The sequence below is a fragment of the Trachymyrmex septentrionalis genome, unplaced genomic scaffold, assembly GCF_001594115.1.
Source record: "Trachymyrmex septentrionalis isolate Tsep2-gDNA-1 unplaced genomic scaffold, Tsep1.0 scaffold16, whole genome shotgun sequence".
Lineage (NCBI taxonomy): Eukaryota > Metazoa > Arthropoda > Insecta > Hymenoptera > Formicidae > Trachymyrmex > Trachymyrmex septentrionalis.
In genome coordinates, this window is record NW_017304758.1 from 3,620,711 (window position 1) to 3,635,890 (window position 15,180).

General features: G+C 34.5%; 3 protein-coding genes across 4 annotated transcripts in view; 1 reads left to right on the forward strand and 2 right to left on the reverse strand.

Moving 5' to 3' along the window:
* Positions 1-58: 58 nt before the first annotated feature.
* Positions 59-5,256, reverse strand: LOC108745930. The gene is made up of 4 exons (XM_018482349.1): positions 5,250-5,256; positions 3,260-4,597; positions 257-3,160; positions 59-186 (listed from the first exon to the last, which is right to left on the reverse strand). The coding sequence occupies exons 1-4, from the start codon at positions 5,254-5,256 to the stop codon at positions 59-61; spliced, it is 4,377 nt and encodes a 1,458-aa protein (XP_018337851.1).
* Positions 5,257-6,176: 920 nt separating this feature from the next.
* Positions 6,177-11,617, reverse strand: LOC108746022 (peritrophin-1). Its single transcript, XM_018482501.1, is given in 2 exon segments — positions 6,177-6,868; positions 11,539-11,617. Coding segments are annotated over 2 exon segments (489 nt in total). The 5' UTR covers positions 11,558-11,617; the 3' UTR covers positions 6,177-6,398.
* A 1,677-nt stretch (positions 11,618-13,294) lies between these two features.
* The window catches only part of LOC108746017 (F-box/LRR-repeat protein 20), a 22,944-nt gene continuing 21,058 nt past the window's right edge, over positions 13,295-15,180 (forward strand). For both annotated transcript variants that reach the window (XM_018482488.1, XM_018482489.1), the window contains exon 1: positions 13,295-13,464. In XM_018482488.1, the coding sequence (XP_018337990.1) occupies positions 13,435-13,464 (30 nt within the window). In that variant the 5' untranslated portion in view covers positions 13,295-13,434. The remainder of the gene's footprint in view (positions 13,465-15,180) is intronic.

Consider the following 15,180-nt stretch of genomic DNA (forward strand, 5'->3'; position numbering starts at 1 on the left):
TCATCGTTCCTCTCTCGAACTTCTATTGTTCTTTTGTTCTCACTGATTTGTTTATCTATCACAACAACTCTTTTTCGGTTAAACGTACGTACTGCGCAAACAACTTCTTCCTTCTGTTTACATCTTTTATGTATTGAATCGAAGTAAAGAGACTCAGGGCACGATTGGATCCACATGAAACCATTGCTACATAAACAAAATTTCTTACAATCCGTATGTGGATATAACATTGCACACTTAGCGTTAGAACAGATACCGATGCAAGTAGTCGGATTGAAATTATGGAAGTATGGCCACAAATAGTTATGTCTTCTACGTTTATTATTCTCTCTCAGGAATTCCATCGAATTGTCTTCGTCATCGTCCTCGTCATCCTCTCTGTTAATCGTAATTGCATGATATCGTTTGAATGAATTTATTGCGCAAACGGCATGCCTTCTTTGTCTGCAGACCTTTTCTACAGAATGAAAGTAAAGTGACTCAGGGCATAGTTGAACGTATGTTAAACCCTTACGGCATATACAGAACTTCCTGCAGTCCTTATGCGGAAGTAACTCTTCATAGCCGGTATCTTCTTCAGGACAAATGCCGATGCATGTAGACGGATCAACATTATAGAAACGCCGCTTATACCAAGGGTTGTCGTATAATTCACGTTCGTTATAGTCCTTTTTGCTCAGAGATACCGAATCGTCGTCAAATATCTTGTCGACCATCAATGAGCGTACCGCACAAACAGCATCCTTCTTTCGTTTACAGGTCTTATCTATAGAATCAAAATAAAGTAATTCAGGACATTGCTGGACATATGTTGTGCCGTTGCTACATAAACAAAATTTTTTGCAGTCGTTGTTTGAAAGTAGCACTGCATGCTCAGGGTCTTCTTCAAGACAAGTACCGATACAAGAAGATGGATCGAGAGATCTGTCATATATTTCACGTTCGTCGTCGTCGTTTTTATCGGTTAGAGATTGCAACGAATCGTCATTATCCATTTTATCAGTCTTGATAAACCTATCTTGATTATATAAGCGTATCCCACAAACGGCATCCTTCTTTTTCTTACAAATCTTTTCAACAGAATCAAAATAGAGTGGCTCAGGACACGGTTGAACCCATGCTACGCCACCGCTACACATACAGAATTTCTTGCAATCATCGTTCGGGAGTAGCACTGCATAATCAGGGTCTTCTTCCGGACAAGTACCAATACAAGTAATTGGATCGAGATTTTGAACTATTTTATCAATCTTTTTAATATTGTTTTTGTCATGTGTTATTTTGCAGACATAATTCTCTGGGAAATCGCAAACTTTCAGAATAGGATTAAAAACGAGATTTGGAGAACATTTTTTAAGTATGCTAACGCCATTCTCGCAGACATAATACAAATTACAGTCGGTCTCATGAGGAATATTGGTGGTTTCTGTTATTGTTTTGCACTTGGTTGGTGTTGATGTACTGGGTATGTTTCCTTCAACGTTGCAGGCGACGTTCTCCGGATAATCGCATACTCGAAGCTTTGGATTAAAGTATAAGTTTCTAGGACATGTTTTCAAGATCTTCTCACCGTTGTTGCATTTGTAGTAAAACCTGCAGTCATTTTCATGAGGTATTTCATTATTTTCGTCGTAACATTTACTTGAATCAGGGATGGTAGGAAATGAGCTTTGAGGAATCGTTGTTGTGAAATCATTACATTTAGCTTCAATCGGCACATTGCAAATCTGACGAACGTAATCATAATGTAGACCATCCGAACAATCTCGAAGAATCTGTTTTCCGTCAATGCACTCATAATATTGCGTGCAATTACACTCGTGAGGCAACAGTATTTGTTGTATGGAATCGAGAGGACAAATATTTAAGGCGACTGTCGGTATAGGTTGTGGCCCAGACGTATTTAGATTACATTTCTTTTGCGGATAATCGCACATCTGTATAGTAACGTTGAAATGAAGTCCTTCTAAGCAATATTGTAAAACTTTTTCACCTTCAGAGCATAAATAATACTCAGTGCAACTATCTTCATGATTGAACGCTCTGCCGTTTGGAGAACATTTATTGTTAATATCGTAACTCTTAATTTGAATTTCGTGAGATGGAAATTGTGAGATACATTTCACTTCGGTGCTCCAATCGCAAACATCTGTTGCGTCATTAAAGTACGTGTCGATTGGACATGTTCGTAATACCTTGTCGCCTTCCACGCACTCGTAATACTGATTGCATAGACATGGATGAGGAAGTCGTACTTTTTCAGTTGATCCCTTAGGAGGACACGTTGTGCGAGGTTCATTGATAGCTTCCGTAGTTGATGATGTTGTATATATTGAAGTAGACGTTGTCGAAATTGTATCAGCAACACATTTGGCCTCAATTGGATCGTTACAAATTTGCCAAACAGGATCAAAATGTAGACGATTTGGACAAAATCGAAGAAATTTCTTTCCATCGATGCATTCATAATATTGCGTGCATTCACATTCGTGAGGTAAAAATACTTCCTGTACGGAATCTGGAGGGCAAATATCCGAATTGATTCTTGGCAAGGATCTGTTCAGATCGCAACTCTTTTGCGGATAGTCGCATGTTTGGATGGTCATATTGAAATGAAGTCCCTCCATACACTGTCTTAAAATTTTCTCACCGTTGGAGCATAAATAATAAGCAGAACAATCGGTGTCATGCTGAAATGCTCTGCCTTCTGGAGCGCATGTAGTATTATAGTCATCAATGTCGGAGGTTAAAATGTTAAAGGTTGGAATCGGTCGAATACATTTTACTATTGAAGTCCAATCGCAAATCTCTCTCAGATAATCAAAATGCTTACCGATCGGACATGTTTGTAATATCTTTTCACCGTCTATGCAGTCGTAATATCGATTGCATAGACATGGATGAGCAATCCGCGCTTCTTCCGTTGATCCCTTTGGAGGACATTTCTCACGGGGTTCATTGGGATTTTTTGTTGTAGTTTCTGTTGTAATTGTTGGGGTTGTAATCGTTATTTCTTTTGTAGTCGCTTTTGTTGGAGTCGTTCTAGTCGGAGTTATTGGAGTTGTAGTCGTTATAGTCGTAGCTATCGTAGTCGTTGAAGCCGTAGTTGTTGAAGTTGTAGTCATTGGAGTTGTAGGTGTTGTAGTCGTTGAAATCGTAGTTGTAATCGTTGGAGTCGTTGGTGTCGTAATCGTTGGAGTCGTAATTATTGAAGGCGTAATCCTTGGAGTCGTAATTATTGAAGACGTAATCCTTGGAGTCGTTGGAGTTGAGGTTGGACAAGGAACTGTAGGTGACGAAGTACTTCTGTGTCCACAGTTTACGTTTTCCAAATAATCACATTCACCGATCACTGGATTGAATAATAAATTGCTCTCGCATCTTACCCAATTCGTACCTCTTATGCCGTTGACACACCAATAATAGTAATTGCACATAATTTCATGAGGAATTTTGTACTTGCCATTTGGTTCGCAAACCCAAGCAGGATCTGAGTTTGTCGGCAATGAGTAATTAAACGGCGGCGAAATCGATGATGGATTTGACTTATCTGTATTTGGCGGAGAGTTTTTACAATTTACATTTTCCGGATAATCACATACACGAAGCAATGAATTAAATAATAAATTACGGTTGCATTTCTGAGAGATGGGACTTACCCAGCCATTGAAACACAAATAGTAATGATCGCACATAGTTTCATGGGGAAGCATGTGTGTTCTATTGTCAGATATACAAGAATCTAATGGAGGTGTCGGAAAACTCGGGGTCGTTGGCGTTGGAGAACTCGGTGTTGAAGTTGTCGGCGTTGCAGAACTCGGTGTCGGAGTCGTTGGCGTTGAAGAACTCGGTGTCGGAGTCGTCGGTGTTGGAGAGCTCGGTATCGAGGTCGTCGACGTTGTCGACGTTGTCGGCGTCGGAGAACTCGGTGTCGAAGTTGTCAGTATTGGAGAGCTTGGTGTCGGCATTGGAGTACTTGGTGTCGGAGTCGTTGGCGTTGGAGAACTCGGTGTCGAAGTTGTCGGCGTTGTCGGCGTCGAAGAACTCGGTGTTGGGGTCGTCGGCGTTGGCGTACTTGGTGTTGGAGTCGTTGGCGTTGGAGAACTCGGTGTCGAGGTTGTCGACGTTGGCGTACTTGGTGTTGGAGTCGTTGGTGTTGGAGAACTCGGTGTCAGAGTCGTCGATGTCGGAGTTGTCGATGTTGAAGTACTCGATGTCGTTATTATAGGCGTTGGAGAACTTGGTGTCGTCGGCGTCGGAGAAATCGTAGTATTTGGTGTAATTATTGTTGTCGGAATACTTGATGAAGTTGTCGAATTCGACGATGTCCGACATCCTGCACTCCAGGGCCAATCGCATACTTGAAGTTCAGGATTGAAATGCAATTTATTACCATTCTCATCCATGAAAGGGCAATCTAATGGCTTTCCTTTCACTCCCATGTGACAACTGTAGAATTTTGTACAGTCACTTTCATGGGGTATAAAAACTGTCTCATTTTGTGGATTGGTCTCAGGACATTCTGTTGGAATATCAGCTAGTGATCCATTAAGGGCAATACCCAATGTGACCACTAAAATGGCCACTAAGTATGTACCTAAAATTCGAACCGATATATTTCTATATACATATACATATAATGTTAGTTATTTTTTAAATTAACTTTAGTTATTAAGTTTGGAAAATAATATTTTATCCAAATAATCAAATTTATATATATTTTTCATATAATTTAATGAAAGAACGGAATATTTATAAAGTAATCACATAATGATAAAAATATATTTTTAACTTGTATATATAATATCTACGAATAAAATGGTCATTAAGTATGTGCGTAAAGTTCAAAATGATATGTATATATAATGATATATCAATTATTTATGAAATCAATTTCAGTAATTAAATTTGTAAAATAATGTTTTATTCGTCAAATTTATAAAGATTTTGCTTGTAATTTAATTTTCAAAAACGGAAGTATCTACGGAAGTATGGAAAATCTACAAAGTAATTATGATAAAAATATTTTAAGCTTAAGTATGTATCTACTATATTATTTTACGTTTTTTTATTGATATTTACTCACAACCAAACACAATTACTCGCATTGCACAAATTTTTCTCTTTTTTTTGTGTGTTCAAATAATTATCTTGCACATTTGTCACTCAACAATTAATTTATTAAATAATTCTTCTGTTTGCTTCTATTTTATCACTTCATCGGAATTCCGTCAGTTGCAAACACTCACCTTTCATCATGGAAAATCCATTCGCTAAATGAAGAGACGAGTATCTATTTCTTCACTTATTAAATTGTTAACTGACGAATTCCTCTTTATGAAATGAGTTTTATATAAGCGCATGGCGCGTTATCGCATAGTATATGCTTATCATATCTGACATTTGACAGAACCCTTCTCTTATAAAAGTCACTTAAACATATCGAAGCAGGTGCAAAAATATATTTATACGTATCAATTATAGGGTATCAATTAAATAAACGCAGAATAAAATTACAAACATTCATATAGAAAATAGAAATTTTATTTTATTAAAGTATTCGTCCATCATGGTGGAAATGAGAGTGTAATAATCTTAAAATAATAAAAAATTACAAGTTTCTGAACTTTGTTTAAAAATTCAATTTCTTCGATTTTTGTAAATTTATTTATTAATTATTCAAAATACATTCTGAAATAACAATGCTTTTATAGCGATTATATACACAATTTCTAGAAATATCTCTAATAAACTTCTTCTGAAATACATTGATTTTGATCGAAATTTTCTGCACTTTACGATTAAACTAATTTTTCGATAATTAAGTAACATAATAAATTAGCGTACAACTCGCGATTTTAATTTTATTAAATTTTCTTAAGACAGTTTTATTTTAAGATTTTAGCTTTAGATTTAATTGCAAAGAGTTATAAAAATTAGAAAATTGCAATAAATAACTTCTTAACATTTATAAAACATCGTGAATTGAGATACATATCTTCGAGAAAAAAGACACAGTTGATTAAAAATTCTGACATAATAAAATAATTTCTTTTATTTTATTTTCAAATAATCAGATATAAGATATAATAATAATCAGGTCACATTAAGTACTCTGTTATCTATTGATAACGTTTATCAATTTGGTAATTTGTATAAATAATTTTCTGCTTTAACCTACGAACACAAATGTACTATATGAATTTCAGTTTATTCTGCTAAATTTTTTATTGTTCACAATAAGAAATTAGAAAGAAGAGGTGCGTGTTCGTCCAAATCACCATTGTTTCTTCCATCTCTTCCAATGTACGAATTAGCGATAAAAGTGGAGAATCGCAAAACTGCACTTTTTCTTCTTTTTACCTTAATCCTTGTCTACAGATTTTGCCCTTGTTTATCTACCATGGGCAATCGACTATCCATGGCCAGTTATAGACTTGCTCCGCTTCGTGAAAATGTAAGCTGGATGGGCAGGACAAAACGATAGGCGTGCCGTTGTTGCATGAGCAAAATTTACAGTCACCTCTGTACGGCAGAAGTATCGTTTTATCCTCAGGATTCAAAATTGGACATGTACCGACGCAATTAGACTTACCAGCCTTTTCCTCATCTGATTCAGTCTTTGGATTCATTCTGGGGAAACGTCCTGCGAGCGATCAGTCGCATTGTTTAATAGTGTTATTGAAATGCAGATCATCGGGACACTTGTAAATTGTGCTTTTACAAATTGTGTCTTGACAAATGTAATATAAATTATACTCCTTCGGATGAGGCAATATGACGATACCTGAGGACGGATATTCAGGTGCCTTTACAGTTACTCCGGTAACAATAACTGCCAAGGCAGCAACAATTACCACATAATAACCTGTAAATTATAAAATGTATTTTCAATTATCAAATAGAATTCGATTTCTTAACATTCTCACTTGCACCTTTCTTGATGGCATTGATTAAGTGATTTTAATCCGGCTACATAATAAGGAATAAATTTTATCGACTTTTACTCGAGAACACTACCGCGATGGTGTAAAATTTGTTCTCGCTAATATGCGTTAAAAAAACCAGTAACGATAGAAAGATAGACTATCTTTTACCGGAAATTTAACTTAGACTTGGGCCCGTTTCTATTAATATAGTTTAATTTTAATCTCGGTTTAACTAATTCTTCATCTTTTTTCAGTTCTGAGAATTAGAAAAAGATAAAGAGTAAGTTGAACTGAGATTAAAGTTACTCTGATAAAAACGGGCTTTAAAAGTAAAATCTTGTCCTAGTTCTAAATAGATTTTCGAGTGTTCATGAAAAAAGAAGATAGAAAACAAACTTGATCGTGTACCATATAGATCGTCACTTCAATATCTGACAAGTAATTTGATATCAAACTTGCGTACACTAGTATTAAGAAACTCTAAATTGTTACTTATCACATTACTTATCACGTTACTTATCCCGTTGTTGCATATCGTGTTAAATCGTATAAGTCTTCAGAAATTTACCTCTCATTATAATTATTTATTAAATATCAAAACGTATTATACATTCGACAGTTAAAAATACAATAACTGGCTATTGCAACAATATCAATTTTTGTATCAATCATCTTCGTTTGATAATAATCTTGCAAGAAGTGTCATATCCCAAAAATGATCTAACCGTGCAAGCGAAATCGAAAAATTTCTTTATTAGAATTCACATCGATTTGATTAAATAACACTGATAATTAACTGATAAAATTATTCAACGTCAATTTCGAAATCAAATCAATTAATCAAAAGTCAAATTGTATAAATATATGTATTTCAAAGAATTTTTTTAGACAGCAATAAAATATCATATGCAATATTTTTATAAATATTTTTGTAAATTCTCATTATCGTTGCAGTTTAAAAGTTTTCAGATAATATTCAGAATAACAGAATAATCATATTTCTTGTTTACGTGTGAAATCTTCACGACATCGATAAAAATAAAAATGTTATCACAAAACGAACGGTTTAAATGAATTCTTTGAGAAATGATTAATCTAATATATGAATACACATATATTTGCAATTGTTAAGTGGAAGTCTTGTAAGATAATTTTAGTTAAAATATGTTTTAATAATCATATGGATCTTTTTGTAACAGAAACGAGAGAAGGAGAAAATAATCATTAAAACACATATGACACACTTACATGTAATAATTTGCAATAAAACTGTAATTTTATCCAGAACAGTAATCACGTCGTTGCATACTTGGTAAAATATTTTATTTTTCAATTTATAGATAGATAATAAAATAAACTTTTACGAAAGAAAAGAGTAAATAAAAGCGCGGTACATTGTGTGTAAAATTAATAAATAATATGTGAATCAAAATAATTATATTATGTTAAAAACGTTTACGTATTTTGGCTCGAGTCATTCTCAGAACGCAGATTATTTCAATTATTAAATATCCGTATTAAGCTTATAAACATTTTATGTATACTCGTATACATACTATATATTTGGTTTAAATCATGCAAAAATAATATGTATGCGTACTTGTTTTTAATTTGATCACGTCATCTGTATGTTCGGATTAATTTTAAAAAAATATAAGATTAATAGGACTCTCAAATTAAACAAAATAATAATTAAATAGTAGGGCCGATGATGGAAGAGTCAGACGCAGATCTCGGTGAAAAAATCAATTGATGTAAAATAATCGACAAAGTTTGTTAGAGACACATACATTTGAACGTTTCGTTTTAATTTCGAGCCATCTTCAGTAATCGCACAATTATAATATTAAAAAATAGCCTCACACTCTCTACTGTACGTGACAAAATCGATCGTGGATCTTCAAAATAAATGAGTATTGGTCACAGCTGGTTAGTCATTTGAGTAATCTACACTGTAAAAATATGGATGGATTTAACACCATGCGGTGTTAATGTAATTTTTACTGTATTAATAATTATTATATTTACAAACATCAGTATGGATTTAACGCTGAGTTTTTAAACTACATTATATTGGTATGTTGATATTATTAATATACAACATAGTAAGAATTATATTTATACCCCTCACATGGTGTTAAATCTACACTTATACTTTTTTAAAAATATATGAACTACGATAATTGTAAAAAATATGAATGGACTTAATACATGCAGTGTTAAAGTAATTTTCATTGTGTTAATATAAACATCAATATGGATTTAACGCTACAGTTTTTTAATCTACACTATTATTAATATCAACATAATGAGAATTATATTTACACCGTATGGTGTTAAATCCACACCTATATTTTTTAGAATATATAGGCTACGATAACGCGGTTTAAAAAAACAATGACATAAAAATTCTATAATTTCATAAAACACGTCAGCTAGTTAGAAAGCAGCTTTCACTTATTAAATGAAATAAAGAACAGAAAACTAAAATTGAAACCAGCTTACAATACATCGTGAGAAACGATATAAAAATAAATAAGCATAGAAAGAAGTCCGTAAAATTAATAAGTCAATAGACAACCAGCAATAAAAATATTTAAATGTCAGAGTGTGAAATATAAACAAATAAATAAATAAAAATAAACTCGTAAAAACAATAAACGGTGACAGTGATGTCATACGCCTTCTGCTTTGTAAGAGCAAAGCGAATGCGAAATATTATACTACATATATGTTTAAAAGTTGTCTAATTAAATTTGATATTTTCCAATTTCGCTCGCTTTATCAATACTGACAAATGAAATAAATATCGAGCGACGTCACGTTACCGATAACGACAAGGTTGCACGGGCTATGTCTGAATTTTTGTGATGGCACAAAGTTCACCGATTGAAAGATCAAGACGCGCTCTAAATTATTACTATAGATTATGCATAAATTTTTATTACATATTAAAGATTATTACGAGGCGATAGGATGCAAAGTGGAACTATTGTATAAATCTTCCTCAGAGTACAAGATCGTAGTTTACGCGTTAAACGCAGTCACGCGTGAATCACAATCAACCTTGTAAAAAATATAAATATAGATTCCGTATTCAATCTGTTAGTTTGCATGCGTGCAATCTTTTTTCTTTACAAATACATCCGTTATTTTTATTGATTCTTTATTTACAATAAATTTTTATCGTTTATCGATATCACAACGACGATTACCGGTAAATATAACTTAATTATCTGCGTTTAATGAATATATAGTAAAAAATACATTTCATGTTATATTAAATCGAGAATTCAAAATAATTATATGAAAATTTCCGAAATTAATGGGCTTAAATGTTGGACCAGACATTGTATTTTATAAATATCGTATTTCTTTTTTATCATCTTTGATCTAATTTATTTTTTATTACTTTCGATGCTTCGATAATGTTATACTGACCTGCTATTGAATTCTACAATTGAAAGATAAGCCGATACCATGGCTTATCGATAATATCATCGCTTTGTCTAGAACTCGGCGCAATTTAGTATAATCGTATGATAATGTAGGTATAATTGATGATAAACAAAAATATATTTTTTTTATTTAACTGCTTAGTATTTTTAATTTAAGATTATAGCAAAACTTGGAAATTACAGACATAATACTTTTCTCTCCAGATATAATTATTGTAACGTGTAATAAAATTTTTTTATTTTCTATTTTAGAAAATTAAATAAATATGATAATATATTTTATTTATATAATAATTTTTATTAATTATTGTAATGGAGTATCAATTATATTTTATTAATCTGAAAACAATGTATTTTTAAACGTATTTCTCAAGCGCTTACAATACGTAATAAAGTGCATTTTATTACGTATAAAACGCAATTAATCGACCATGATTATCCACCTTATCCAATTAATCATCATCATTTACATTACGCAATCTCTCCATTGGGTCGCAGTGCATTCGTAATAATGCAAAACATTGTAAGTCATATCTTTTTTTATCATTCGATTGCTTAATTTCAGGAGTATGATTTTACACGTAAAATGTAATAATATCTACATATATACACAATGTAAATTATCTAAATTATGTTTTACATGCCATCTATGCAAATAATCTGAATCATTGAATGATATACATATATTTTTATCGCTGGATTGCATAAAGTTTCTATCTCGTCTATATATTTTTATTTATCAATACTATATAAAGTAAGATATATATTAATAATTATAAAATTTATTCTTCTTAATTCTTATATTATTCAGCTTATAATAATTCCCCCATAGCAAAGGCGTCGCAATAGAATCACAACAGGAAGAAAATATAATGTCACTGTGAGATTGTCATAATAAAATAACACATGTTACAATGACATTCGCACATCACCATAGTATTGCTGTGACATCACATTCGTAACAAAGCGGACATTCGCATGTCGCTATGACGTAACCATGATTATTTTGATGTAACTGTGTTTTTTGGGGGTTCACATATTTCATATTGCTTATGTTGTCTACATGACAAAGATTCATATAAATTTAACACAAACAATACATAAATATTCCACGTAAACATAATCTTGAAATATATTTGAAATATACTCACCACTCTGTTTAATTTTCATGTTTCGATCTATTCGTTTATTACGCGAAGAAAGTGTTTGTAGGCACTGAGACGAGTAGTCACCCATACAGCACAAAGTCGCCTGTCAGTCGGTAGAAGAAATCTAAAGTCGACTTTAAAGTCAGGCTTAAATGTCGACTTTTAATCGGCAAATGATTATAGTCGGCTGTTAGTTAGCCAATGTAGTCAATTCAGATTCGACTTCATGATGATTATGGCTATGGTCCACTTGATGCTATGAATGCTTCGAAGTATTTTTTGATTGGTCAGTTAATAAAATTCTTTCTTCCGATTTGTTAATCAAACGTTTCGAAGCATTTGCAGCGTCAAATGAACCGCATCCTAATAAATCGCTAATTTTCCATAATATTTTTATAAGTTATGATTAGGGATGATCCACTTTACGCTGCAAATGTTTTCTTTGATTGGCCAGTTTGTAAAATTCTTTTTTCTGATTGGTCAAGTATTTGCAGCATTACATAAATCACACCCTAGATTGACATTTAGTCAACATTGTGTATTATAAGTCGACAATTGTAAATTTATTGCAGCTTTTAAGTTATGGCTAGGTTGACTTTTAGTCGATATTGTAGCGTTTATAATAAGTCGTCTTTTAGCTAATTTGGCGTAATGTAAATAAAATTTAACATTTTCGACGACTTGGTGAATGTAATAATTTTATAATTTTTTAAATGTGTTATATGTAAAGAATATAATGCAATTAAAGAATATAATACAATTAAAACGATCAAGTTTTTAACAAGTTTCTATTATGTGTAAATATCTTTTCGTTTTGCAAATGACCTGAAAAAAGCCATCTTTAAGTCATTTTTTAAGTATTTTGTATCATCTGGAATATATATAGCGCACATCTGGATATTATTAATAATAAATAGAAAGTTGACTATATTGAAACTTAAAAAGGTAATTTTTAAGATTTTCGAAAATAGTCGACATTCAAAATCGACAAAAAGTCATCATAGAATAATCGACTAAACGTCGACTTTATAAGTCGACTTAAAGTTTACTAAAAAAAAAGTCGACTATTATAGCCGTCAAACTGTCATGCGTGTTACGTGGGCAGCTGCATTATCACCAACGCCCGCTCGGATCATTGAGACTTCGCATGTCGCTTCGGCCCCTCACCCCCGTTTCCCGATCCCTCATCCGTAAATTAAATATTTCGGTCGAGTCATAATTGAATCCAGGTCAACGGGGCTATTTCCCGACCGCGTTCTCTCTACTCAAAGTACGAATCAAAGCGAACCTAGCAACACGCGCCGATCTTAACTCCATGCGCGCGCTTATGTATTAAATATATTTGGGACGAGTTGCCGCTTGGTAACTCGTCTGAAATCCTAACGTCGGTAACGGCGCTGCCTGTAACTACACCAAGCATTCCGCATTTGCCATGCACGCGCCGTGCGTGTTGGTGTGCGCGCGCGCGCGCGCCTCTGCTATCTCCCTTGTTTTCAGAGTGCGAATTGCGCCTTTCTCACGTCGTTGCACACAAAGTGCACGTCGCGGTCGTCGCTGTCGCGGCCGTCGTCGTCGTCCTACTCCCTCAAAAATAACGATCCAATAGGAAGCGTGTAAACAATGGCTGCGAGCGCGCTGGTTGGCCGCGCTGTCGTCAAGTCGGCCGTCGGCGGCCAATCAACTGCGCCGGCCGCGACAGCGCCGACGGAAAGCGGCGGCGCACCGTCCAGTGGCAGTACCCCTCCGTCCCCCTACGCGATTGCACGTCGAGCATTCAGTAGACTCGGCCATTTCTCTCGCGAAACGTAGCGACTCGCTCAACCGACGGTTTTTTTTTTTCGCGACTGCACCGTGCGGGTATACTCCCGGAAGTTTTGCAAAATAACGCGACGCAAAAGGATGATACACTCCGGGCGCACCAGGCTCGAGGTAAGTCAACCGTACGGATGCAACAACGGCCCAACGCGGATCCTGAAACGCGGCCGCGGAAACGCGCGTCGAAGTGCTGCCACACACAGTCCGGGGGGGTCGTGCGTGTTCAATGTTGTCATTGCCGAGGCGAACAGCTGATTCGCTCCCCTGGCCTCCGCGAAGCGCGGCGGCCACCACGGGCATCCTCGTCGCCGCCGTTTCGCGTCCTCATCGTGACCAAGACGACGATTATGACCTACGACAAGGACGACGACAGTGTGAAGGCGTCATGCGCCAGGGCATTCTCTCGTTATTGTGACTGGATGGCTGGATGGCTGGCTGGCAACACGCTGTCATTCTGCGAGACCTTTTTCATATGTGTGACGTATATATATATATATATTCTCATCGACCAACCAAGGCAATCGTGCAATAAGCGAGCTTAGCTAGCTGGCCTAGCTGTAGTCAACCAGTCAACCAGCCATCCAGAGCTCCGTTCTTTGTCCTGTCTTTTCTCTTTCCTTCCGTCCTTCCTTCCTCCCTTCCTTCCTTCCTTCCTTCCTTTCTTTCTTTCTTTCTTTCTTTCTTTCTTTCTTTCTATCTTTCTTTCTATCTTTCTTTCTATCTTTCTTTCTTTCTGTCTTTCTTTCTTTCTGTCTTTCTTTCTTTCTTTCTTTTTTTCTGTCTTTCTTTCTTTCTGTCTTTCATTCTGTCTTTCTTTCTTTCTGTCTTTCTTTCTTTCTTTCTTTCTTTCTTTCTTTCTTTCTGTCTTTCTTTCTTTCTGTCTTTCTTTCTTTCTTTCTTTCTGTCTTTCTTTCTTTCTTTTTTTCTGTCTTTCTTTCTTTCTTTCTTTCTGTCTTTCATTCTGTCTTTCTTTCTTTCTTTCTGTCTTTCTTTCTTTCTTTCTTTCTGTCTTTCTGTCTTTCTTTCTTTCTGTCTTTCTTTCTTTCTGTCTTTCTTTCTTTCTTTCTTTCTGTCTTTCTTTCTTTCTTTCTTTCTGTCTTTCTTTCTTTCTGTCTTTCTATCTTTCTGTCTTTCTATCTTTCTGTCTTTCTATCTTTCTGTCTTTCTATCTTTCTGTCTTTCTATCTTTCTGTCTTTCTATCTTTCTGTCTTTCTATCTTTCTGTCTTTCTATCTTTCTGTCTTTCTATCTTTCTGTCTTTCTATCTTTCTGTCTTTCTATCTTTCTGTCTTTCTATCTTTCTGTCTTTCTATCTTTCTGTCTTTCTATCTTTCTGTCTTTCTATCTTTCTGTCTTTCTATCTTTCTGTCTTTCTATCTTTCTGTCTTTCTATCTTTCTGTCTTTCTATCTTTCTGTCTTTCTATCTTTCTGTCTTTCTATCTTTCTGTCTTTCTTTCTTTCTGTCTTTCTTTCTTTCTGTCTTTCTTTCTTTCTGTCTTTCTTTCTTTCTGTCTTTCTGTCTTTCTTTCTTTCTGTCTTTCTATCTTTCTGTCTTTCTATCTTTCTGTCTTTCTGTCTTTCTGTCTTTCTATCTTTCTGTCTATCTTTCTGTCTTTCTGTCTTTCTTTCTTTCTGTCTTTCTTTCTTTCTTTCTTTCTGTCTTTCTATCTTTCTGTCTTTCTATCTTTCTATCTTTCTGTCTTTCTATCTTTCTGTCTTTCTGTCTTTCTGTCTTTCTATCTTTCTGTCTTTCTGTCTTTCTATCTTTCTGTCTTTCTTTTTTTCTTTCTTTCTTCGCTTCTCTCTTTCGCACTCCGCCTCTCTCTCTC